The sequence below is a fragment of the Rhyacophila brunnea genome, unplaced genomic scaffold (genome assembly GCF_057557595.1).
Source record: "Rhyacophila brunnea isolate RB1 unplaced genomic scaffold, BYU_Rbru_1.0 scaffold_14, whole genome shotgun sequence".
Taxonomy (NCBI): Eukaryota; Metazoa; Arthropoda; class Insecta; order Trichoptera; family Rhyacophilidae; genus Rhyacophila; species Rhyacophila brunnea.
This window is the reverse complement of record NW_028232796.1, coordinates 31,709,978-31,736,652: the sequence shown is the minus strand read 5'-3', so window position 1 is coordinate 31,736,652 and position 26,675 is coordinate 31,709,978. Positions and strand designations below refer to the sequence as shown.

The 26,675-nt window shown below is 31.0% G+C and overlaps 1 protein-coding gene across 1 annotated transcript in view; it reads right to left on the bottom strand.

Annotated features, from left to right (window-relative positions):
* LOC147075863 (uncharacterized) overlaps window positions 1-20,646 on the bottom strand; it is a 67,945-nt gene extending 47,299 nt beyond the window's left edge. The window contains exons 1-2 of the mRNA XM_085942192.1: window positions 20,552-20,646; window positions 18,228-18,385 (exon numbers count right to left, since the gene is read on the bottom strand). Coding sequence (XP_085798318.1) covers window positions 18,228-18,385; window positions 20,552-20,591 — 198 coding nt within the window. The 5' untranslated portion in view covers window positions 20,592-20,646. The remainder of the gene's footprint in view (window positions 1-18,227; window positions 18,386-20,551) is intronic.
* Window positions 20,647-26,675: the final 6,029 nt, after the last annotated feature.

The following is a 26,675-nucleotide window of genomic DNA, read 5'->3' as shown; positions in this document are numbered from 1 at the left end:
GTTTTACGCAATGGACCACGGCGGTTTATATCATACATGTGAATACTATACAACATCTACTAGAATCTGTGATACTAATTTCCAGTCTTTTTGCATTTTCCTAGAGCATACCAATATTCTGTAACTCCATAGTACCTACATACTCTGTCAATGGAAAATGCGGGTTTTTAAGATGCTGGAATCCAATGGAATTGATTTGAAGAGTATGGAGACAGGGTTAAAAAATCTCTTAAGGCATCCATAGCACTCAGCTAAGCTAGGTCCAACATTCCTTATCCACCTTCAATAAAATGAAAGACTGCGTGATCCGATCTCTTATCGCATGAATACTACTAAACCTATAACACATCCAGTGTCTGCAGCAAATATTTTGTTTTCGAACCATGACTCCCAACCATAAAGCAGCATCGTCAGAATGCAATCGTTCAATAAGCCGCATTTCATATTAATCGAATACAATCATGAATCTCAGATATTCTGCATCAAATTTGGATAAAAGCTCTCTTTACAACGAACTATTTTCCTTAATGTGCATCCTCAGATATGTAAAACTGCCGACACCTTCGATGTTTTTCCCGTCGCTAATCAGGGTAAATCTTAATCAAAGCAGGTGCTATTACACAAAATGTTGGTGATTGTTGCATTATTTTTCAAAATAAATTTAGAAATATAACAATATATTGTCTAATAGAAGTAGGTATTTTTGTATATAAGACTACTATTTCAAAAACTCTGCAGACGAAAAATGGCTTAAGACCACCTCCCGTCACCATTTTTCACAAAATTACCATAGAATTTTTCGAGGCGTGCTTGTGACTAAGTAGTAAGCGTTTTATATACTCTATGCTGGATGTAATTCATGCTTACTTCTCCAAAAAGTCAAGTATCAAGATTTAAGACAGTTGCTTTTATAATATAAACCACAAAAATATACACCCAATTTAAAACTATTATATTATATCCCTATCGTTGTACAAAAATTTTCATTAAATCTTCATTATCGTATTTATAAAGAAAAAAGATAGGTACATAGTAAGTTATAACTTAATTCATAGCTACCATTCAACCCAGTTTAAACTTTTTATAAGTGCGATTTATTAGATGTTAGCCGTGCATCAATAATAAAATAATCTTAATATATTCATTAAGAGCGGACGTGCTCAGCGTGGGTCAAAATGGAGTTTTTTTCTATTTTCAAAGCATGATCCTGGACATACCTTAAACGTTGTAGATAATCTATTTATATAATTTTGAAGCCTTATTATCCGTTATATTTATTTTAAACATTTGATGACTGCATAAAGTATTTTTATTACATAAAATAATATTCTTTTAAACCTCTCGCTCTAATGTTTTAGAATATAGTCATATTTCAGTACATGCATGTGCAGTGGTTAAATAGTCAATAAATTTAGAAATATAACAATATATTGTCTAATAGAAGTAGGTATTTTTGTATATAAGACTACTATTTCAAAAACTCTGCAGACGAAAAATGGCTTAAGACCACCTCCCGTCACCATTTTTCACAAAATTACCATAGAATTTTTCGAGGCGTGCTTGTGACTAAGTAGTAAGCGTTTTATATACTCTATGCTGGATGTAATTCATGCTTACTTCTCCAAAAAGTCAAGTATCAAGATTTAAGACAGTTGCTTTTATAATATAAACCACAAAAATATACACCCAATTTAAAACTATTATATTATATCCCTATCGTTGTACAAAAATTTTCATTAAATCTTCATTATCGTATTTATAAAGAAAAAAGATAGGTACATAGTAAGTTATAACTTAATTCATAGCTACCATTCAACCCAGTTTAAACTTTTTATAAGTGCGATTTATTAGATGTTAGCCGTGCATCAATAATAAAATAATCTTAATATATTCATTAAGAGCGGACGTGCTCAGCGTGGGTCAAAATGGAGTTTTTTTCTATTTTCAAAGCATGATCCTGGACATACCTTAAACGTTGTAGATAATCTATTTATATAATTTTGAAGCCTTATTATCCGTTATATTTATTTTAAACATTTGATGACTGCATAAAGTATTTTTATTACATAAAATAATATTCTTTTAAACCTCTCGCTCTAATGTTTTAGAATATAGTCATATTTCAGTACATGCATGTGCAGTGGTGTTAAGATTTTTTACATTTATTAATTTTTAAACGCATTTATAAAACCATCAGTATAATTTATGTCGACTTAAAGTGAAATATTTACGATAAAAAATTATATTGATAATCAATCAAATGTAAAAAATCTCAAAACCACTGCACATTTATGTATTGAAATATGACTATATTCTAAAACATTAGAGCGAGAGGTTTAAAAAAATACTATTTCATGTAATAAAAATACTCTATCCAGTCATCAAATGTTTAAAATAAATATAAAGGATAATAAGGCTTTAAAATTATATAAATAGATTATCTACAACGTTTAAGGTATGTCCAGGATCATGCTTTGAAAATAGAAAAAAGCTCCATTTTGACCTACGCTGAGCATGTCCCCCCTTAAGTTTAGATCAATGTTATATGCATTACAATATATAAGATTGCACAGCTTTATCTAATTTAAAACAATATTAATTTATCTGTGTCTGCATTGAAGCCGGCTCCTTGTTATAAGTGAATTTACTACTTACATTATTACGTATAATAATTATTTTAGGTTTTACACAATTTTACGTGAGTTTTAAACTGTTATGACTAAAACAATATTTTTATCACGGTAAATAAATTTCAGACCATTTGCGTGAAACTTGGCTACAAATAAGACCCGTTTCAGGCGGGACACAAGTTTTGCGCTCGATATAATATGGGAGGCTTTGGTAATCGAATAAAGGGGCCTTTGTATTATGTTTATGAACGCCCCAGAGCTCAACGCATAATTTCACGTTATAAATTAGAACATAAAACTGGCTGCGGTAATAAAAACAAGTGTCTCGGCGGCTTGGAAATGTAGCAGCCGACGGAAAAGTGTACCGGACACGCGTTGACTCATTAGCTCACATTCATAAACATAATACAAAGACCCTTTTATTCGAATACAAAGGCCTCCTTATTATATTCGAGCGCGACACCAGTGTCCCGTCTGAAACTGGCCTAAGTCACGATATGAAATGATTTGTGGCTAATTTTATCATGATAATATCACATAATATTGTGGCTCCATATTTTTATCGTAGACATTTTTGAATTATTCGTAGTTTTATTATGTACGGAAGATTATCATAATTAATTATTATCGTTAATAAGAAAGCTAATCCTTAGTATAATAAATAAAGTTTCTGATAATATGCTAATTAAACAATAAAATCAAAAGTCACAACCATTCAAGGGAAATTATGACTAATAAAAATGTCCTTATTTTTGGCAGTGGACTCTCACGATTATTTATTTTCGCTCGTAAATGTCAATTCAATTATTCAATTAATGGTTTAACCGGCTCTCTCATAAAACGCCATCCGCATGCCAATACACGTAACTGGATATATTTTGCCAAAGGGTATTCATTAATTAGAGACAGAAAGTATTAATTTAGTGTTTATAACGTTACTCAAAATATTCGCAGGCAATCAGCCAAAATTTAACAACCAGAGAAAAAAGCACAATATAAAATAAAGCTTCTTTTTACGGTTACATGTATTATTTTTTTGTACGTAAAATATTTGCACCGTGGCACAGTTCGCCGTGAGCTTTTGATCGGAAAGAGATGACCGTTCTTATACTAAACGGTCTCCAAATTTATTAGATTCAATATGAACATTAATTCAATTTCCATAGCTGATTTTGGCAAAATTTATGAATTCAAGAATGCAACCTAACCTAACAAATAATCCAGTATATCGGCTATTCTCAAAAATTGTTTGCTGTTGGCTTCCTGTAAAGTGTAAACCGACAAGAAACGTGTTTTATTTATACATGAATTTTATGTCAGTACTATACGACCATTACTTTACTAGACGCTTTACGTGGCTGGGACACGTATTCCGGATGCCGCCAAAGAGTGCGGCACTTCGTACCCTTGTGGCACAGCCTCAAGGGTTCCATCGCTGTGGCCGGCCCTCCCTCACCCTGCAGCGGTGCTACAAGAGCGACCTACGTGCTGCAGGTCTGACATGGCGGGAGGCGAAAGAGTTGGCGATGGACCGAGGGAAGTGGCGCCAACTTGTGCTTGCCCTATGCCCCAATGTTGGGACGTGACAGGGTGGAAGAAGAAGACTATACGACCCAAAGAGGTTGGATGGTCTTTAATATACAGCCATATATTTCCGATACGACATTTTACGGTGAAGTGTAATACGGAGAACTTCATACATACAAGTTTCCGGACACGTTTCTTTAGACCGTTAAAAGCTTAAAATTCCTTAGGAAAATATTTGCTTTGAAATCAACTTATTTTATAACTTACAGACGATACATATCATCATCGTCAGCCGTGGTAGATCCACTACTGGATGAAGGCCTTTCCTAGCTCCCGTGGACCCTAGTTCTTTTCTGCTTCGTACATCCGAAAACTTTACGAGTTCGTCTACCCAGCGGGCTTTACATCATCTCAGCGTTCTTTGTGTATCACTATATTCCTGCGGCTGTCAATTTACCGAACGAAATGTCCAGCTCATTGCAATGTATCTGTTTGTTGATCTTTATCACGTCGCGTACTCTTATCTGCCTTCTTGTACATTGGTTTCTTTTGCGGCCTTTCCTTGATATAGCCAACATTCACTTTATGTACTTACACAAATTACATGGCAATATTATAGCTAAGAATTCATATTTTTCACATTTAAAAAACACATACTTTCACTTGTTATACGGGTATGCACATATTTAAATGTTGTCATGTTATAAACATGCCCACTAGTATGACGTTCAAGATTTCTAGACTGGCAACACTCGAACGTCTATGGTACCAAGATGGCGGCCGAGCGGAAACGAGTGTCAAAATGTTTGTTGATTGGCAGATCGAAAAAGATTAATAAAAAGTATCAAGAAGAGAGGTTTTTTTGGAGGCGCTTACATGGGAACCTCGGTACAGGTCGGACGTACCGGAGTTGGTCAGCTAATTGCTACCTTAGACATCATGGCGGACGTACGGAAAAGTGGGCGATATGTCAAATATCGGCGACATATTATTCTCGGCCCTCCGATCAAACCATAGTTCCTGATCTAGTAAGCTGTATCGTTCCATTTATATTGTTTTTGTCCCTGACTTCTACAAAATTGCAAGAGTAGCGTAATTTGTCAGATAGCCGTTTGATTCCACGTGTAGATTCAAACAGTGTCACGTTTGTGCGAGGCGAAATGGTTATCAACTGTCAAAATTCGTAATGTCATAATATTATATAACCTCATTTGTTAAACTAACCAATCTTTTATTTTCTTCCTTTTCATACTATTTATTACTCCAACTTTGGAGTTGGCGCCCACCTATCTTTATAAACACCTACACAGAAATTGAATTTCACCGGGAGGTAGGGAATTCTCGGAGAGAATGAAACTCTAGAATCGCCATGACCCGAGACGAGAGTTCATATCATTAGCTAGTCGGCACCTATTTATTATTTACTTATTATACCTTTAATATAGTATACGCTATATTTATTTAGTTCACAGTTTTTATACGTGACGATGTATTTTTTTTATCATGAAAACCCAAACATTTAAACTATCACTAAACGAATAATTCACAAGTTTTTAGAATATAACATTCCATATATTATATTGAACATACATAACCTACAAGTACCTTAATAATACCTACTAGAAAAAATCACGTTAAAACTTTAATCATATTTGAGAAAAAATACGACACAGAATTTGAACCCGTATATCTACTACTATCGCGGCAATATGTTTAACCTATTAAGCTACAGGGCTCTTACTTAATTACGATAATTAATTAGGTCTTACATTAAATGCTTATAAAATTGCGTTATTATTGACTATCGGTTTTTGTGTTTTAAATCAAGAATTATTAATTAACTTAATTACTAACCGACGCCCGGCTCTCGCCAAATATGTAGTTATAACGTCTACTTGAACTTGCTAACAATTTTTAATAAACCATTTCTTTTATTCAACGAATAATTCACAAGATTTAAGAATGTACCATTCCACGGATGTTAGCCACTTGATCAACCTATTAGGTCCATACTCTGACTCCAACCACACATTAGAAAATAATACGTCTATTTGTGAAACCCGGGATTTAAACCTGCGATCCACGATATTATAAGCCGATGCGTAAGTCGCTCAGCCATTGTGAAAGTTACTTTATAGTCAACCTAATAAACCCACGCTCACCTTTTTTAACTTTACAGTAACGCTTGAGTAAAACACTTTCAGGCAGATGTTACATAATATCGTATAATAAACGACGATACATAAAGAAATATTGTTAGAATTTTGCAGTCTATCGTATTTTTTTTTTAATAATTTCATTTTTACCCTTTTTCCATCCTGGTTAAATATATTTTTTAATTTGTCATATCAATGGGTAAAATGTTAAAAAAAAATCACGTAGGTAAACAATTAAATAAAAATAAAGTTACCTCAAAAAATAAACTAAATTATTCTTACACTAATCTTTTTTGTTTTAATTTAATTGCATTGAATAGTTGTTGTATAACATTTTAACTCCCCCCAGTCAAAAATATTGAATGCCAGATACGAAGTGGCAATGTTAGGTCAACGATATGTCACTTTCTCCAATTATGTTTATTTATTTGTTGTTACTATTTGTCATCGATACCTAATATTATTATTTATAGTCAAAAATATGTTTTTGTAATCATACTTGCGCATCTATTCTATACAACACAAGGTTTTTATCGGCGGCTATCGATGATAGTTTGTCATATTTATGACATCAAGGTCGTTAATTGTTACAATAAGTCAACCATGCGAACTGTAAAAAAGTGCTATGCTTTAACAGTACTTGGCTGTGTTAACTTTTAGAGCGAGATAGACAGTTTTGACAGTTTAGACGGTTTACTTATTGTAACAGTTATAATACATCAACGCATAAATATGATAAACTAACCTCGATCGCAGCTTTGATACAGTTTACGGTATTAATGAAGTACTATCCATTAAACTAACGAAAAATAGTTTAATGAGTAAATAGTTAATTAATAATATAAAAAAAACTTTTATCAACTTATTCGATAATGAGTTTATAACCTCATATCAAGGAAATAATTACAAAATACCGCATGAAAATATAACAAAATTTCAGTGGTGCTCAATTAATGGATTTAAATTTATATTATTACCAATACAAATCAAATACTTTTAAAAAGCTAATGATAGTATCATAGACTCTTTTAATTGGTTGGTTTTAATTAAAATGCTAATTTAGTTAATACTTGGCAGACTCTTTTGACTCCTTTGGATATTAGTTGCAATAGATAGGTGAGATGCATGGAAATATACATAATAATATAAATAATAATAATATAATGAATTAATATAGGTGAAACTGTTAAACGGAGGATGTGCACTTGCACTTAATGTTATCAAGCGAAAAAGATTCTAGGCACTTCGCTATAGCTATTAAAGTCATGCTTTATTTCTTAGTGTAATTTTACCTAAATACAATCTACAGAGTTTATACGGCGGAGCTACGGGATGCTGGTTTGACCTGGGACGAAGCAAGAAGACTGGCGAGCGACAGGGATTCATGGAGGCGCCGCGTGGTGTCCATATGCTCTAGCTAAGGGGCGGATATGGCTAAAGAAGAAGAAGTGATTTTACCCTGCTTAAAAGAGTGATTTTATGTTAAACTAATTAAGTAGATGAGAACACTATGGATTAGAGTAGAATGACAGATAATTAAAATATTGAGTAAAATGACAACGTCGCTTACCGCAATTAAAAGTGTTAAATTATAATTTTCCGTAAATAATAAAAATACTTTTTAATGAACTTACAATGGCAAAAATATGTAAACAGTAGAATATAAAATTAATAAATAATTTAAATTTATAACGCTTACTTAATCACGGTTTTAATTGTAAATACGGGTACCTATCGCTGGTAAAGTATTCCCAGCAATATTTTGATTTATTGTTGATAAAAAAATAGTTTGCATAAAATAATTCTCAATGAATTCAAATTATTCATTTGATTTCGCTTGGTGTGTGTGTCAATTTAATCTTAGTTTGTCTATATTTTATATTTATTTTTTATAAAACTAACTATTTATCAGTTTTGTTTTAATATGTATCGTTATGCGTTATATCTAAGTTCTTATTTATTATATATTCGAAAATCAGCTATCTTGACCATAAACCAATTAATTAAAATAATTACTTTGTACTAGTAATTTCATATTGGTTCGTTTTTACACTTATTTGAACGTTACTGTATTAACGCCAATGTACAACAAGTTATTGTTGATTAAGGGCCCGGGTACGGAGGGTAGTTAGGGTGAAATTGGTTCAAACAAATAACCTGACAAGCCTTGTTATTTTCAAATATATTTAATATTTACTGTTCTGTATTTAATGCAATAAAAATATTCATTCACTTTTTCACCCATAGTTCACAACAGAAGTTATGAAATATCACATATTATTCCGTGACCTTTTGAAAAAGCTATAACATAAAATAGATTGTCTGTCTACCTATGTATTATGAAAACGAATGTGATTGAGAGAGGTAGGTACTGCTGCAAAATAATAAAACAAAAAATTGAAATATGAGTCATATATGTAATACAGTAAGTATTTTATATTTGATTTATACGTTTTTCTTGATACGCAATAGCAGATGTGTACAAAAGGTGTTCCATACATTTTTCAGTACATAATATGAAATTTAAAAATTGATATTATTAAAATTATTAAAATTGATTGATATTATTTAGTATTTTGACTTAGCGAAATCAAAGCCGCGTGTTTTCAAAGACAATGCACTTCAACCAATCTAGTGAAGTATGATACAACCTGATACAAGACACTGTCTGCGTGTGTGACTCTTGTGAGATAAGAGTGAGGGATTTCCTCAACTTACTAACAATATAAGGTTAGTGCTTATGGTTTTTCATTCTCGCCATCCTACGAAAATCAATATAGGACTGCCTAATCTTCAAACCGGCTAACTCCATTTGGAAAAATTTTCGGGATGGAGAAAATACTTAATAATTTAACTATCGAGCGAAATCTAACAATTCCAAAAATACACTTAGAAATTATATTTCTTTACAAAATAAGCTGCATTGTGAATCAATACACTATTTTAGCTTCCATTTTATATAATATAAAGAAAAAATATATAAAGATCGGACTTCTTTCGAGGATATTAGAAATTTGGCACATGCAGTTGGCTGTTTTGTGTGAAGAACGAAAACGCATTTATTTATAGGTTTAGGAGTTTCAAATTTTGTGTGAGCATAGAAAACATGCTTTATAACAAAATGCTAACAAAATCTCATTTTTGGTCAAAAGTGCAGTTAGCAATATGATATATGTAAAGTTATATCAACATCAGTTATTGCTGATTTCTGTTCAGCTGAGAAAATATTTTATGAAAGGTGATGGGCACAATCTTTTGAAGACTTGTATACCTAAAAATATTTTTTGGCCGCCCTCTACAAATTCGACCACCCTCATGTAGTGCACATTTCACATGTATGAATGGGAGTGGGTCTGTTTGTATCGAATTCATACCAACGTATTGCACCCACACAGGATACGTGTACAAAAGAGAAAATCTTTTATTCTGTCACTTTATGACGAAAGACAATATTATGCTATTATTCAAAACATTATTTAAATAAAATAATAAGGAAAATGCAATTGCATTTTCCTTGCAACGGCCATCGTACTGTTGTGTACACTAATAAGGCGTCACACCTATCAAATTTACAATAACATTTGATTTTTGAATCTTAAGAATTTTAAATAAACAATATAATATAAATACTTAGGTACATACCTACTTGACTGTATCAAGCAAGGAACGTTCTTAAAGACTCACAATACTTTAGTATTTTATCTAAAAACAATAAATTAATCGAGATAACATTTTAAACGAATCTATTACTTTGTGAATACACACGTGTACGATATCTCAATAATTAAAATTAAATATGTGTTTTGTTTATGTGAGCAGCATAATATTTTATCTCCATCTTATACTCGAACTGTTATCAATGTTGATTTGTACACGTGCGCACTATGGGATGCATACCCCCTTAGACTTTGACCCAGGCCAAGAAACCCATTAACTGTTATTTTTCGTTGCTGTAAGCTCACACCTTGGATGGACACCTGCACATCCAATTGAACTTTGATTCAAATCAAAGAACTCATTTAGATAAGCTGTATAAACCCCAAGAAATGTTGTCACCCTTGTCTATTGTCTCCAAACCATTGTACAGTACGTAAACTTTGTCTGTTAAATATTGTGTACTGAAATTACGCTGAAATAAATAGTAACGTTTTACTTTTACGTAAAATTCTATTAATTTTCCGTGTTCATAATCAATTATCACCACCCAACCGCTCCAGCATCTTAGAAGGTAACTAGCCTGACAAATTACCTTCAAATACTTACGGTCTTTAAACGTACATCTGTGAAGAATTACATCAAGGAGTTTTGCAGCGTGTCCCAATTCTGATAATAAACTTAAGGAAAGTTAACACCATCAAACCATACAGGATACCTGCCAGCCCAAATCACCTGTTTCCTTAAAGCACTCATCGGAAGGACACAACAGTACGTAGAATAATAATTAACTACTTGGTCTATAAATATAGTGGAAAGAAAATGTGATTAGTGGAATGCAAAAAAGTTGTCAGTGGTGGTTTTAGGGACGTAGAGATCCTAGGTACTGATTCTGAGCCCCCATGATAAAAATTAAAAAAAAAACATTAATATCAACTAGCAACGCAAGTAACTAGTACTCACTGATAAATAAGGTCTGTTTGAGGTTTGAGTAGTTATGTTACGGCCTTTTTGATGTTAGTTACAGGTAATATTAATATTCATACTTGATTTGAAGTAACTACGAATTTTTTTAACTTCTACTTCTATGGCTGGTTTGAACTATCCCGAGGCCCCCTTCTAAATCCAAATCGATTGCGTCATTTGCGTCAAATAAAATCGCCGGTGAGGGTTAGACACAACATTTGAATAAAAACCGTTACTAAATAAATAAAACAACTACATAATAAATCTTTTGAATGATATAGATAGATAAATTATATTTTTGTTTATTCTAAATATTTTTTTCGATTCTTGGTTTATGTGTAAAAAGTTCAGAGATTTTTCAAAACCAATTTCAAATTAACTATCCAAAGTTTACGTCAAAATATTGAAGAATTAAAAGCAAAAATCGTTGTTTTTTTACAATTGATTAAAATTAAATATCTAAGCATGCCACTGCCAAGCTATCTCACTACAATTTTACACATATCCACATCATTTTGTGTTCAAACCACAGCACTACGAATGAGAAGGACGCTTTGAATATTTTACTTGGAACATCCCTGAAAGATCATCCAAAGACCTTGTTTTGTACAGTACGCCAGATCCGTTATTATTATAATAGTTCGATCTATTAAATAATTCTTGTGGATATTATATCATAATCATGACCCCCACATCCTGAAGCGGGCCCCCAGGCTATGATTTCCTGTGGGCCCCCCTACCTACCGCTAAGGGTAAAGTCAGTGTGACGCGCTGCAGTAGCGTTATCCAAATTTAATGGTGTATTTTTTTCATTTTTTTATATTTTTGATATGTACTTACATCCATTTAAATTATGGAGTTGTTGAGTACAGTCACACAGTAAAAAATTTCATTGTACAACCAAAATAGTCTTAATTATTAATCAAAGGAAAATAGCGCTTTTTTACCATTAGAGTAAATTTGTGATCCGTGTTTATCTCGGTATGGTTGGCTCGCCACGCCGGGGCCTTGCTGAGCCCGGCCCCTTAGGCTAGAGCCCTGTCAGCCCCTCCTTGTGGGGGCCATGATCACACGAGGTATAAACGAGAACTCGGCCATTCTGGGCAGTGTTGACCTGTGTGTCCCTGATAACTATCTTAGAAATAGAGAATATCAGTTGTTTATTCTCCCAAGGTGCAGAACCAACCTGCCACTGGTAATGCCAATTGGGAGGGCGATAACTATGTTCAACGAAATTGCTTCGGGTGTTGATATATTCCACTTACGTGAGGATGAGTATAGGTGGACGTTATTTTATAAATTTTTATAAATAGGGTCTGCTTAACTCATCCGGTGTATTTCCATGTACCTATATAATTAATATTTTTGTATGTACATATTTCTACTGTTAATAACATACTATCTATCTCTTTTTTTATGTCATGTTGTGAACGTCTTAAACTTATAATTTGTAATGTCCACAATATGTAAAAATAAATAAATTGAATTGAATTGAATTGAATAGCCGATTGTTCCCACCATTGATAGTTTTTATACTCGTGATACGGTCAGATATTATGAACCAGTATTAATTCTATGCCGTTAATACATTTATTATTTGCATCTTATAAATAAACGCATTTTTGCATTAAAACAATGTTTTCATACAGACTGAAATAGTTCCTAATATTAGTAGATAGGTAGCTATATTATAATAATACTTCATAAGATACAATGATAGGGATGTACATACATGCATTATTATAAGAAACGCAATCGTATAGGGCACGGTAAATCAGCATGTATGCAGAAAATACGTAATAGTACCTATGTTTTATACATTATTAATACCTACATTATGACACTAACGGCGATTCTTTCAAAAGTACCTATCATGACATCAACTCAATTTTTTGATAGCTTTTAAGCTGGATACGCGTATATCATTAATACACAATACATTCATTCAGCAGATTCGTATGAGAATGGGATGAATAGCAAAATCACCGCCGCTGGACGTTGATTGCATTAATGGGATGCTATACGTGTCTTATCGGTGTCATAAAGAAATGGGATTGACAAAAAAAATATTAAAAATAAGCCAACTAAATTCAAAAAATATCATTAAATACTAAAATTAATAAACTATAAAATTAATTTCTACTGTTTATTTTTTAGAAGAAACGGCTAATGTTTATGAAATAAAATGTATATTATTAATTTTTTTTTTGTCGTCATTGTCATTTGTTTATTAGCGGGTGCCATCCTCTTGAGCCCCTAAAGTTGAACCGCCACTGGTTTTGCGTTGAAGTTTGATCAGAATTGAGTAGAGCTTCTCTTTGCATACATGAGAACACTCTCAGAGAATGTGATTGGTGTACCATAAGACGTGTCCTCACTAAATCATATGTAGGAACTATGGCACCAAGTTGGCAGAGCTTGACGGAGAACCCAAAAATAAACACAATCAGTTGTTTATCAAACTTCTTATACTTCAGCGCATGTATTCTATACACAAGACTGCTATCTAGGGTAGGAAAGTATCGAAATAGTAACACGTATTCTAACAATTACACAAAGTTAACCGTCTTAACAGTCAAAACTGACTATCTCGCTCTGACATTTATCATAGCCAAGAGAGATGTTGTTAAAATATAGTACTTACTGTAACAATTACAACTAACGTATTGTCAATGTTATAATAAGTGCTAATAATTTGATACTTTCCTATCCTAGATAGCTGTTGTAGCGGCCGAAAGCAGTCGTGTGTATATAATAGATGCGCAGGAGTATGAATGTACTAATAAGAATATTTGGCTGTATGATGAGATGGTGGTATATGAAGAGTCGTTGTTGCTCGGTTTTTTGAGATGAGAGTTTATTGGTTGATACTAGAATACACTGAATGCAATAATAAGAGTGATGTCGTTAGATTATTATCGCGAGGTAATGATGTGCAGATGAGATCATTATGATCAAGGAATTGATACACTGAAAGACTTAATTCGAGTGGAATAACGAATATACTATTATAGCAGCATGCCTCGTGGCGTAGTCGGTGAGTTGAGTGAGGATTCATAGATTTTCCTTATTATTTATATTACTACAGTACATATTATATTACAATAGATATTGTCGTAATTACCAATCAAAATAAATACTACTTTTGATTGAGGAAACGCTGACAACTACCATTGTTCTAATGTTTTGTTTTAACAACAAAACCTACATATTAAACGTTATCACTAATTTAATGCTGAGTAATATGATTTATACAAATATATAGATACGAAGAAAGAATATCAATAAAATTGTATAGTCGGTAAACCCCTATGGTACCATACAAGTTCATTGGATGTTCATAGTATATCTTTTTCTTACTCAAATAGTACAACCAGTAACAATAAAACTTATTAAAAAAAACTCACATGTAAGAATAATTCGGCTTTATTCTATTATGGATTGCAATCTTCTTTTTATATGGTTTTTGAATTCTCGTAATAGTGAAAGCTTAATACAAAAAAAGCATATCGCTTATATTCAGAATATAAAGTACATATCTATGTTTTATAAGCCCCAAGTAAAACATCTGATAACGTTAAATGCTAGTAACATACATAATTCAAAAAATACTTCTGGCAACTATAATATAACCACTAGAAAAATTGTTTGTGAATAAAATACGACATGCAGCAGGATTCAAATCAGCGTCCTTTGGTATTCGCACTCACGTGCACTGACTACTAAGCTTGTATGCGTCATTTCCTATATAATTGCGATGAAATTAACTGGTGGCTTTTACAATACATTTTGAAGCGCTTTCTAAATTGCGTTACTTATTATTGCCGACCATTAGCCTTATTAACAACTAATTAACTTAGTCCCAATTAGATAGAACGCGACGTATTATAGCTTAGTGATCAGTCCGCATTGGAACGAATCCCAGGGGGCGCATGTTAGAATCCTGCTGGGTATCGTACTTTTTTGAAAAATATTTCTTCTAGTTGTTATATATTTCTCAGAAGTGTTTTCAGACTATGCAAGATGTTCAATAAAAAAATATTTTATTAAAAGGTAACTTTTATTTTACTGGTCGTTGCTAAGCTCAGAATTCATAATTATTATATATATTTTATTAATTCAATAGTGTTTTTGAAATTACTTGAAAACCAATTAACCTATTTGGGTTTTGATAACGTAAATGAAATATCAGAGTCTAGAAATGAGTGCAAAAACAAAATATAAATTACAAAACATATAAGCTAAGCAATAGAGACATGCCAATATGGTACCCCTATATTAGAGGTATAATCCCAACACTAGAATAGAGAATAAGACGGTTTAATTATTAAAGGAAAAAATATGTTAACATTTCTTATCAAATGTTGCGACCATAAATTAATGAAGAGATAGATCTCAGTTTATATATATTATATATAATTCACACAAGCGTATTATAAAATCAATCAAGTGGGACTAAAACACACATCTTCCATTTCCACCTGGGTACTCCTTCCAATCAATATATCGGTTGAAATGTCGTTCTTGAAAATAATAATTTCTAATAATTATGCTGCCTGAGTTATTTCCGTTATGAAATGTTCATTATTTTTATATTTTTAAATCAACAATTACCATTAATTTTATATTTTATATGGTGTGAGGAGTTATGCCTTTTTTGATACATCATTTTTATTAGGTCGTATTCTTATTTGTCTGGTGGTTGTTTGTCCGGTACAAATCTTGAAATCGATTTTTAACTAACATCCCGACTAGCTAGACATTTCAAACTTTTAGAATATATCAGAACACGATGCCAATGCATTTTTTAATACTTTTAGCCATTTTTAAGTAGAATTAAATTCATTTTCAGCTAATTCTATTTGTGTGAAAAGTTATTTCGGAAGAAATCCGTAATCCAATCCACTATTATTGGTTGCTAGGGTCCTAACAACTAAATTATTAATATGAGTGTCAAAATGACATGTCAGTATTATTTCTATCAAATACAATTTTTTTTTGATCATTTAAGCTAGTCAAGTCAAGTTTATATGATTCTAAGAAAATTTAAAAACGTTGTATATAAAAAGTTCTTTCTATAATATAGATAATTGTAATTATCTCCTATATATTATTATCCTAAGAGATTTTGGAAAACGCACCAATTTTTTTATTTAAATATCATTTTGTTGATTTTTAAACTATTTCAATTCATTTTTTAGAGTCCCGAATTAGCTTAAATTTGAATCCGGCACAATCTGATAAAACTCGACACAATCACAGATAATATCATTTTTAAATCGCGTTTTATATCCGTCACCATCCATTTTCGCTACTTTGCTGTCTATCTACCGCAAATTAATTATAATGTCGCTTAATACTTTCTATGTAATCGATATTTCACAAATCAGAATGATTATTCCACAAAACTATTCAACTCTGAAATCGCCACATTGGTGTACTATGAGTTTTAACAAGAAATAAATGCCTATTTCCTTACTAATTACTACGAAAATATAATCTAAAACCACTTCACTGCCACTTATCTGTCAAACTAATAGACTAATGATTGTCATTTAATGATTATGATTGAATTTACAGGAATAATCTAAAAAATTTGATATTTCTATTAGCACCCGTAAATAATCAATTTCAATCAAGACATTATTTATTGTAAGATGAAGATAATTTTAATACTGCTATCAATAAATTGAATAATTTCAGACTCAGTAATATAAGAAACTACATTATATTATACATATTACGTTCTTATCAATATAATAGTAAGTATCACATCCTGATTCAGTAATAATTGTAATATTTTTACATTTAGGTAGGTAAATGAAATTGATGTGACGTTTAATACAAGTAATTAAAAATTAATGATGTTTATATATTTTATAATAATAATTATATATAAAATTACAGTAATCTTTCTTCTTCTTTTATATCATTGGTAACTATTAATAAGTACTCAATAAAAATTAAATTCCAATAATGTTTCTTTTAATAATGACATTATCCATGAGTTTGTTCTTTGATCACTAAACTTTTAAGTGAAATATAATATACTTATAGTCAAATATAGACAATTATGACCTTTTTACGACACAATTAGGTATAATAAGTAAGTACCTGCTACTTTTTCAATTTTTGTATATGATATAAAATATTATTTTTTCTATTTCTCCACCCAGATAATTTGTTAAATAATAAATTTAACATGTTGGAATTTATTCATTAAATAGTATAGAATAGTACTTACGAATTTTAAAATAAAATACCATTTTTGCTCCTAAGCAAAGCATTTATGGACACATACATTCAGAGTGGTAATTACGAGTATCTTAAAAGACTTATTATGAGATATAGTGGATAATAATGGATCTTCCACCATTGAATAAATACAACATATTATAACGCAATAATCTAAATGTATGAAAAATAAGACTATCTTGCAGTGGTGATGGGTGGAGGTAGGGTGGATCCACCATAGATAGTACAGACTAAACTTTGTTAGTTATACGTATTTGTTAACATTGAACTAAGATTACAATAATATACAGATGGTGTTGGTTAGTTTTTAAAATTCAATTAAACCCTGGTAAAACCAATCTGTTCATAAAATATTTAAAATTATGCCATTAAATCATACATCATTTTGGATAATTAATAGATAGAATAATATTGTTTACCACTATTTTTTGGTTGAGGCAGGGTTTAATGAATTATAAAAAACTAACCAACAACATGTGTAATATATTTTCTTGGTTCAACGAAAACAAATAAGTATGAATGAAAAAGTTCAATATATAAACATATTAGGTATATACTATTAAAATTTTAGTGGTAGCAATCGGCGATTGCCAGCTGTTCTGCTAGGCCTATTATCCTGAAGTAGTGTCAGACGATATTGTGACGGCCAGACTCCAGAATAGACTACTCATATGACCCCAAATTTATATTTGTAGTGGCGATATGCAAATCGTAAAACTGACAAATCGGCAAAATGTCAAACTGTCAGAGGTGAATGAAAATCCATCTCGAAGGGAAAACTTAGGCGCCGTCTACGCATACTTCACAATTATATTAATATCCAACACCGCCAAGCCGTCTGCAAGACCTAGCGAGACAGACTGGCGACCGCCAGCTGGCTCTGCTAGTTTTGTTTTAATATCCGTGCACTTTGTAAATACATATAATAGGTAGGTACGTCAAAACCGCTTATACATATTGTCAGAAAAGTTACAAAATGTGAGAAAATGATAAGAAAATTCAAAAAATATAAACCATAACTTTTATAGTAGGTACTAACCTCCATTTGCACAAAATCAAGTTTCAATTGATTTATCCCAGAACCAGCTTTATGTATGGTTAACGTACAAGAAATTCTATCTGTGGAGGGTTTTGGAAATCCAGGATTTGTGAAAGTCGAACAGTTTGACGATGTCTGGTCACCACATGAATATTGAACTGAAATATATTATTAAATTGTGAGACAACGCTTTATTGTATTTTTATTCGAAATAACAAACACTTAAATAATATTGTATTTATTAGTAATCCTTTTATATTTTCTTGTATTTTCACATTTTTATTTGTCACAAGATCAGTTTTGTTTGCAGAACATTTTCAAATGTTCTTACGAAAGTGTATACCTACCTTAGACTATAGATACATACATACCTACTATTTAAGTGTTTATAATTTTGAATATTTCCACCAAGTAAGGGTGAAAAATAAATAATAATATTATATTATGAAACGTTTTAACAAAAAATGGATTTACTTATATAATAATTTGTTTTTTAACTAAATTATTTTGTAGAAAAGTTTCTCGATTTTAATATCCAAAAATGTTTTTAATTTATTATCTTTATGATACCTAATACAAAAAAGCCTCATAACTTAAGTAATGTCAAATTATCTTAATCTCCGAATGTAAAACGATTTTATTATATTTCGATTAGTTTTAAATTGCAGTTGGATAGTATACAAACTATGCAATGGGAAAAGTTTTATCTTTTTGGTAATTTCCTCATGTCTGAAGGTCCGTAGTTGAGCTCATCAAGGTCATCTGCTACTCCCAGAATAGAGCTAAGGCGGTCCAAAGTAAGCTCTTTCACTCTGCTATGATTTCATTTAAAGTTATATATAACTAATATCTATCCGAATTCTCCAGTCGGATCGTAATGAATTATATTTCTGTATAAATATATCTTAAGCGGTTTTATTTTATTTTGAGTCTCTGGATTAATTCTATATGTGCCTTTTACAAAAAAAAACAAAACATTTATTACCGAAATCACATTGAAAAATATCAATTTGCCGTTGAAAACACTAAAAATTTTAATAAGCTTTATTCTCTTTTTAAATCAAATTCCTCTTTCTTTTTATTTAAGTTAAACGATTTGCAAAGTATAGTATTTATCTTAGAGGTTTAAGGTTCAAATATATTATGATCACGTTATGTGCTGTCACGTTCTGTTACAGTTGCGTGTGTAAGGTCGTTTTTCTCTGTGTTTAGAATGTTATCAGACTGATGCTACCATCCCGTAGCACATTTTGAACCTTTAAACGAACATTACTTAACAGTTAGCAAAATCTGCCAAAATTACCAGAAGAAGAATGAGGTCACCTCATGCGTACCGCACTGCATCGACACTTGCATAACTCAATGAACTTTTTTATTATTTTCTATATGCCTACACATTTTTGACTCCTGTCAAAATCTTTGTATTTTCTATAAGAATGTTGTCTTTCGATGGTCTGTTGGTTGGGTTCTGTTCAAAATATTATTTATTTTATAGAGACTCGTTACTAGGTTACTCCATCATTGAATTTACATAGTTCGTGTCCGTTCAAAATATTCTCCAAAATGACGAAACCATAGTTTAAATTTGTCGCCGTGACAGCGTGACAGTACGCGACATGCATCTCAATATAATCCCAACTTTAGAAACAAAATCAGGCAGTTTCTTTTTTTATAAAATGTTGTCATTATAAATAACTTTGTATGGATAATTAATTCTGAAAAAAAATAATTTTTAAATATTGCTTTTATACTAATAATATATAACATTTTATAATACGTTTTCTATAGAAATTATACGTATAAAAGGAAAGAAAACATTTTTATTGAATTGTATTTTTCAAAAATGGAAACTATTTTAGAGCCCTCGTTTGTTTGAAATATTTGGAGGTACCTATTAGGTTTTTCGTTTTACAACGTTTTTCTTAGCTCGTATTCTTATTTGTTCGGTAGTTCTTTGTCCAGTACAAATCTTGCAATCGATTTTTAAATAGAATATATCAGAACACAATGCCAATGCATTTTTTTATTACTTTTAGCCATCTTTAAGTAGAATTGAATTCATTTTTAGTTAATTCTGTTTTGTATGAAAAGTTATTTCGACACCATTATTGGTTGTTTGGGGTCTAAGGTAACTAAATTATTATTTTATACGAGCGTTACTATGGAAATCAATATGACATGTCAAGTACAAAATTTTTTGATCGTTTAAGCTAGTCAAGTCAAGTTTATATGGTTCAACAGAATTCAAAAACGTTGTATATAAAAAGTTCTTTTTATCTTGTAATTATTTAACAATAATTTTAAATCACTAAATAAGTACTTACACAAACAACAGATTCCAAATCCATCTGCGCACGATCCCATCTCGATACCAGAAGCTTCGGCACACTCCAATCTATGTAGACATGTCCCAGTGAGCCCATTACTTGAAACACAATCAACATTGTTAAAATTCACCACTTCAAAAATGTTCAAAAACCGTCCTTTCGTAACTTTGGCGTCCTGGGATTTAACTTCCGCAGTTAAAACTTTGTCGAAATCCGAGTCACGATTTTTAAACGTCAGATAACTATTATTAACTGCCTTATTTTTTTTGGTATCCAATATGGTCGAATTAGATAATATCTTTTGGACATTTGAAATACCACTTGTCAGATTCTTATACTCAAATATTAATCGATTATTGGTAGTTTTGTTGACTTTTAATTCGTATTGTTTTTCTATCATAGGGACTTCATACATGTATTTCATTCGGTGTTGGACTCTTCGACTGTCGTCCAATATACGTTTTAGGTTTTGAAAGTCTTTCACTGCGAATATATTTCGATTTTTTTCCACATTCTCTCGAGGAATTGAACGGATGAAATCAACGAGAGAATTCATTGATTTATTTCTGGCGTTGATTGATAAATTTCCTGCGCCAAATACGAGCACTGTTTTTTTATTTTGTGATTTCGTTTGTAAATCCCTGCTGTCCGATTCAGTCAAAAGTTTGGCTGAGCTAATTTTTAAAAACCTTTTCCTGTTCTTTGTGTGGCCCGACGTTTCGTTGACGTCGGTCGCTTTATTTAATTTTGGTACTAACTCGTATGAAGCAAAGTTGTTTAAACGGACGTGAGCGTTGCCATGGTTACCAACCACGTAACTTCTGTCCATTTCAAAGGAAATGGCTTCTTGTAAAATAATAACAATTAACAGACCGTAAAAGGTTACTTTTTGAAACATAATTTCCATATTAAATTGCTCACAACTGGACTGTTCGAAAACAAAACTTTACTGATTTGTAAATAAAATTTGAATATTTTGTTTGATAATAAAATTGCAATACCAAGCATATTATTACAGTCTCACCAACTCTCAAAAATTTAATGATAACTTCTCTTTGATTATTTTAGGATTCTATTTAATAAATAATTGTTCCAAAATAAATAATACTATAGTTTAAATATTTTTAAGATACTTTTATAAAAAAACTTAATAAATATTATAAACTATTTGTTTCACTGTTTATACATTTTATCACTTAAATGGAAAGATATAGAAAATATGTTTTTATTTAATTGATATTGTATTAATATCACTATCCACTCGTCAATTATACGTATATTTTCATCGAAATATAAGAACAGACTGTCGTATATTTAAAAATTGAAAAATCATTCTTGTCATCGCAGTTTGCAGTGCATGAAAAGTACATATGAATCGCATGGTTTAACATTTTTTTACGATACACTAACGGGTGTTTAAAAATACATAAATACCATAACGAAATATATACTAATAATCATATTAAAGTGTCTGCCAATGACTTAGAAATATTTATCTTTCTTTTAGCGTTTTGAGTGTTTTCATACTGCTTCAGTACATTAACTATATATTTGTCGGTCTGTTTCGTTTTAACTCAAAAACAATCAAATAAATACTGATAATGCAATCAATTCGAAGATTTAAAAGGGGGTCTTGAAACAGTCATGCATTTATTAAATTACATTATTAAAAATCTTGGACGACATCCTAAACACTGCGGGCCCCAAATTGGCTACAACTAGCCAAAAACCAGTCTAGGACCAGAGTCCAGTGCGACTCTTTGGAGGAGGCCTTCACCCGAAGAGGGGTTCTTACAAACCAAACAAACTAATTATATCAATGTTTAATTTATAAATATTATCTAATAGTATTATATACAAAATATATTTTTTTTAATATATATATGTATTACACAAAAATTAATAATAATTAATACTATATAAACTAGAAAATAAGTAGATATTACAATCATAGATATATATATATATATACATAATGGATATATTCATAGTTTATATATAATATATTCATTTATAATAGTCAATTAACTGTCATTTACTTTTGTTTGTAATAAATAAAAAGGCATTTTTATTTTTATTTATTTATTTTATTATTGAAAATCTCAAAATATACGTATTTTACAAAATTGAATATAACATAATATCATATTACTTAACGCCTAAGAAAATCTTTGGAACAAACATAATAAGGATCTAAAACATAACCACTCATACAATATATAGGTACTTCCACAAAAATAAGCCACTTATATTATTATGTGTCACTGTCATCCTTAATAATATTTTTTTTTATTTTGTGATTTAGGGTTTATATTTTATTTTTATAGTGGGAGAACTCATAAAAAAATTATTTGTCAGCCCTCCACATGCCTATAAACACCTCTATTTACTTATAAGAAAAAATTTACACGAAGCAGACGGCTTGTGATGATAGCACAATGGAAAATAAGCACTTCATCAAGCTTTTTCTAGGATTTTAGATAATGTATTTTTTTATATAAAACACATTTAAATTATGTCATCATCAAATTATGTCAATCATGCAGAGTTATACCCTTTATTAATCTCAAATTGTATAATATGTATAAAGTACAATTTCATTGCACCTGAATATTTAAATGTAACAGACAGGGGCGTAGAAAGATATTTTAGTGCCAGGCCTAGTAACAAAAAAAATGTACCAGTATCGTCATACAAAACTTATTCACACTTACAACAAACCTATAAAGTAATTAAATACTTAATACGGACCAAATAACTATTAAAAAGATTTTAAAAATCATACTACCCCTTGAATTGAAAAACATAACGATCAAATAATAATAATAAATTATTATCAAAATCATAAAGCTCTTCATATTCTACTTAATTATGAAGGGAAAACAGTGAATTTTTAACACTAAGACTGTTAATTGAAAAACTTAACAGTCGAAATCGTAATTGTTCCTATTGGCGGCTCTCGTGGTGCAATGCGTAAGGCACTGTCCTTCCACCCAAGAGTTCTTGGTTCGATTCCTGATGAGGGTACAATATTTACGTCATCATCATCAGGGGCGTGACAACCCGGTGTGGGTCCTGGCCTCCTCCAACAGCTCCCTCCACCTGTCCCTATTCAGTGTGGCCGCTTTCCAATTTGGTACCCAACACCTAACCTTAGGTACCCAACAATATTTATGTGCTTTTCTTAAAACCTGGGTGTTTCTGATTTTTCAAAAAAACTTACAACCGCCTTGTACGAAAAAGCAAGGACATTATTAATAATTATTAATAGTTATTAATAATTTTAAAAAAATGTTCTTATTATTTACATAAACATATTATCAAACAAACACTAGTTTTGAGATAATTTAACATTAATGTTTCATTCAAATAAAATTATGTTTTGTAAAACATAATAATTGTATTTTTTGTGTAATATTATTAATAGTGGGTTATTTCAGTTATCTCACTGTTTCTTTGAAGTTACAGGATATTATAAATAAATTCAACATTTGTATTTGTCTTTCAATTGGACCTTTACATTTCTTTTTGAATATCAGCGATTCATTGTGTAGGTGTAGCTTTCAGTAATCAAATGACAGACTCGACTATTTCACTTTATCTCACTATAGCGATTGTACACACAAATATTGACTATATGGGTGATTTTTTTTACAATTAAACATTGTTTTTTTATCATAATCAAGAGATGGTTCGTTTTTCCATAATTTCGTCATTTTACGGTGAAATTTTCTGTTATTTTTTTTTTATTCTTATGCATTAAACAAAACTCTACTTTTACGCCCCCTACCCAAGATGCGCTCGGGGCAGCTGCCTCGCTCGTCTACCCCTTGTTACGCCACTGGTAATATATACCGTACTGGGTAATATGAATACATCTGAATAAAATATATATTGCCCGAGGAAATGGTTTTCTCATCCATATTTAGTTATCGGAAACGAATAAAAATACATGCACTCCAATGAATAGAATGCTAAAGGAAAGATTTGCTTAATACCCATACTTCCATACTCAATGCAGCGTTGTTATTGTGTGTGGTAAATATGCTGCCCAAAGTAAATAATAAATTACTGTGGATTAGTTTTGGTCTATTACATTTTGATCGTTTTAAGCTACCCGTACTGTAATTTGTGGTGCCTAAAGATGGTAAAAGACAAGACACGGGCCAGTAAAAATAACTCAAATTTAATGGAATTGGTAATACAACACTTAAATCAGTCAAAATTTTTCAAAATTAATCAATCGTAGTTACTTTATGCGCAAAACTATATTCTTTGTGTATAAACACTGCACAGCATTTTTTTTAAATATATTTTTTACCATGTCTGATTCTAAGAAGATCATAATTATGGGCCTCCACAGAGTGGAGGTTTTGTATTAGCAGATTTTTGTTTATACAAAAATGGATGTAAACCACTTGCTCAACCAAGTAGGTCCATACTCTGACTCCTAACACAAATTTTAAAACAATAAATTAATTATATGTATTTGCCAGACCCAAGATTCGAACGTGGGTCCCACACGATATAATAAGCCGACGCGTACGCCGTTCGGCCATCGTCAAATAGTTGTATTAAAAAATAACAGTTTTTCATAATGTACCTACCTACATAATGAGACTGATTATTACAAATATTTTGGTTTTCGTCCAGGATAGTATAAATATTTTGTTTCTTGATTACGCCGGATGTTTGTTATTAGCATAGTTTTAAGCCCCCGGTGACTGTACCACAGATATAATGTTTATCTGGTTTATATTGTAAAAACAATATGACACCTCCGTGTAACGGTTCTGCCAATAAACCTTATCTACGTTAAAATGTTGTATAATAATTAAATTTCTAAAATATACATATAGAATTATTTAAAAAAATGTTCTACATTGTTAATTTTTTATGCCGTTTTTATTACATATTATAATATTATTTAGATTGCAGGCAAGTTTCATCTTTTAAAATGATTTCTTGCAATTTGTTTTTTTCTGATAAATGTTATGCAAATTATTTATATGTGGCCTGTAGTTAAATTAAATGGTAAATGATAAAAATGTTACCCTACATGACAAATAGTATCGGTAATTATTCTGGTTGACTTTCTTTGCATGCGACTGCAGCTATTATTACCACTATAACATTTTTCTACCGACGGATACTAGTTGAAGTAATAAAGTGTCTTGTCTCTGCATACGGCTGACTGGTTTTATAGCGGATATACTGTACAGACACTATGAATACCAAATAGTTTGGACTATATTATTATTATGTAGAGATCGAGGGGTATTTTATGGGGGTCCCGACAAAACCACCCGGATATTACCGCAGACAGAACAATTTATAAATAAGACAATTTTTATTTTTACATAAAATTATAATATTTTAGATACACGAAAGATATAAAAAATATAAATTGTTAAAAATTAAATTTCAATGTTGTGTGCTAACCTTCTTAAATATTCTAAATTAGAAATACTACCGCACGAAGGCATTAACTAAAGTATTAAAAGCTAATGATTTTAATTTATTACTCTACTAAAAGCTGCAACGGATTATATCTCAAATTACGCTAATTATCGTAAGTAGGTACATATGTAAATTTCTATCGATACGCAATTCGAAAAACCAAAAATGCACTTGTTTTATATATTTTTGTATTTTTTACGGGCAGGCATGAATAATTAAAAGTTTAAAAAAAATAGTTATTAATTGTTTTAAAATGGAGAATAAACTTAATATATGAAGATCAAATGATGTCTTGCGACAACAATAAATAAGGATTTGAGGTAGATGGGGAAATAAGGAATGACGGCCACCACAATTAGCCCAACTAATAACTATTTCTTGACAACCTGTTTTTATGTCATTGACTATGTTTTATATCCGACCAACAAAATAAAAGAATAAATAAATCATAAAACAACTAAAAACAGATCTCACGCCATAAAGTAGTATGTTTTTTTGCTGTTATTAAGTTAGCTATGATTTCACGGTTCCGTTGTTAAATTGTGATTCATTAGATTGCCAGAGGTTTTATCACGTCGACTAATTATCTTTGTCAAGTAAGCCTATCAAATTTACTCAACCAGTAAATTTAACAGTTTAAAACCAGCCAGTAGAAACTAAT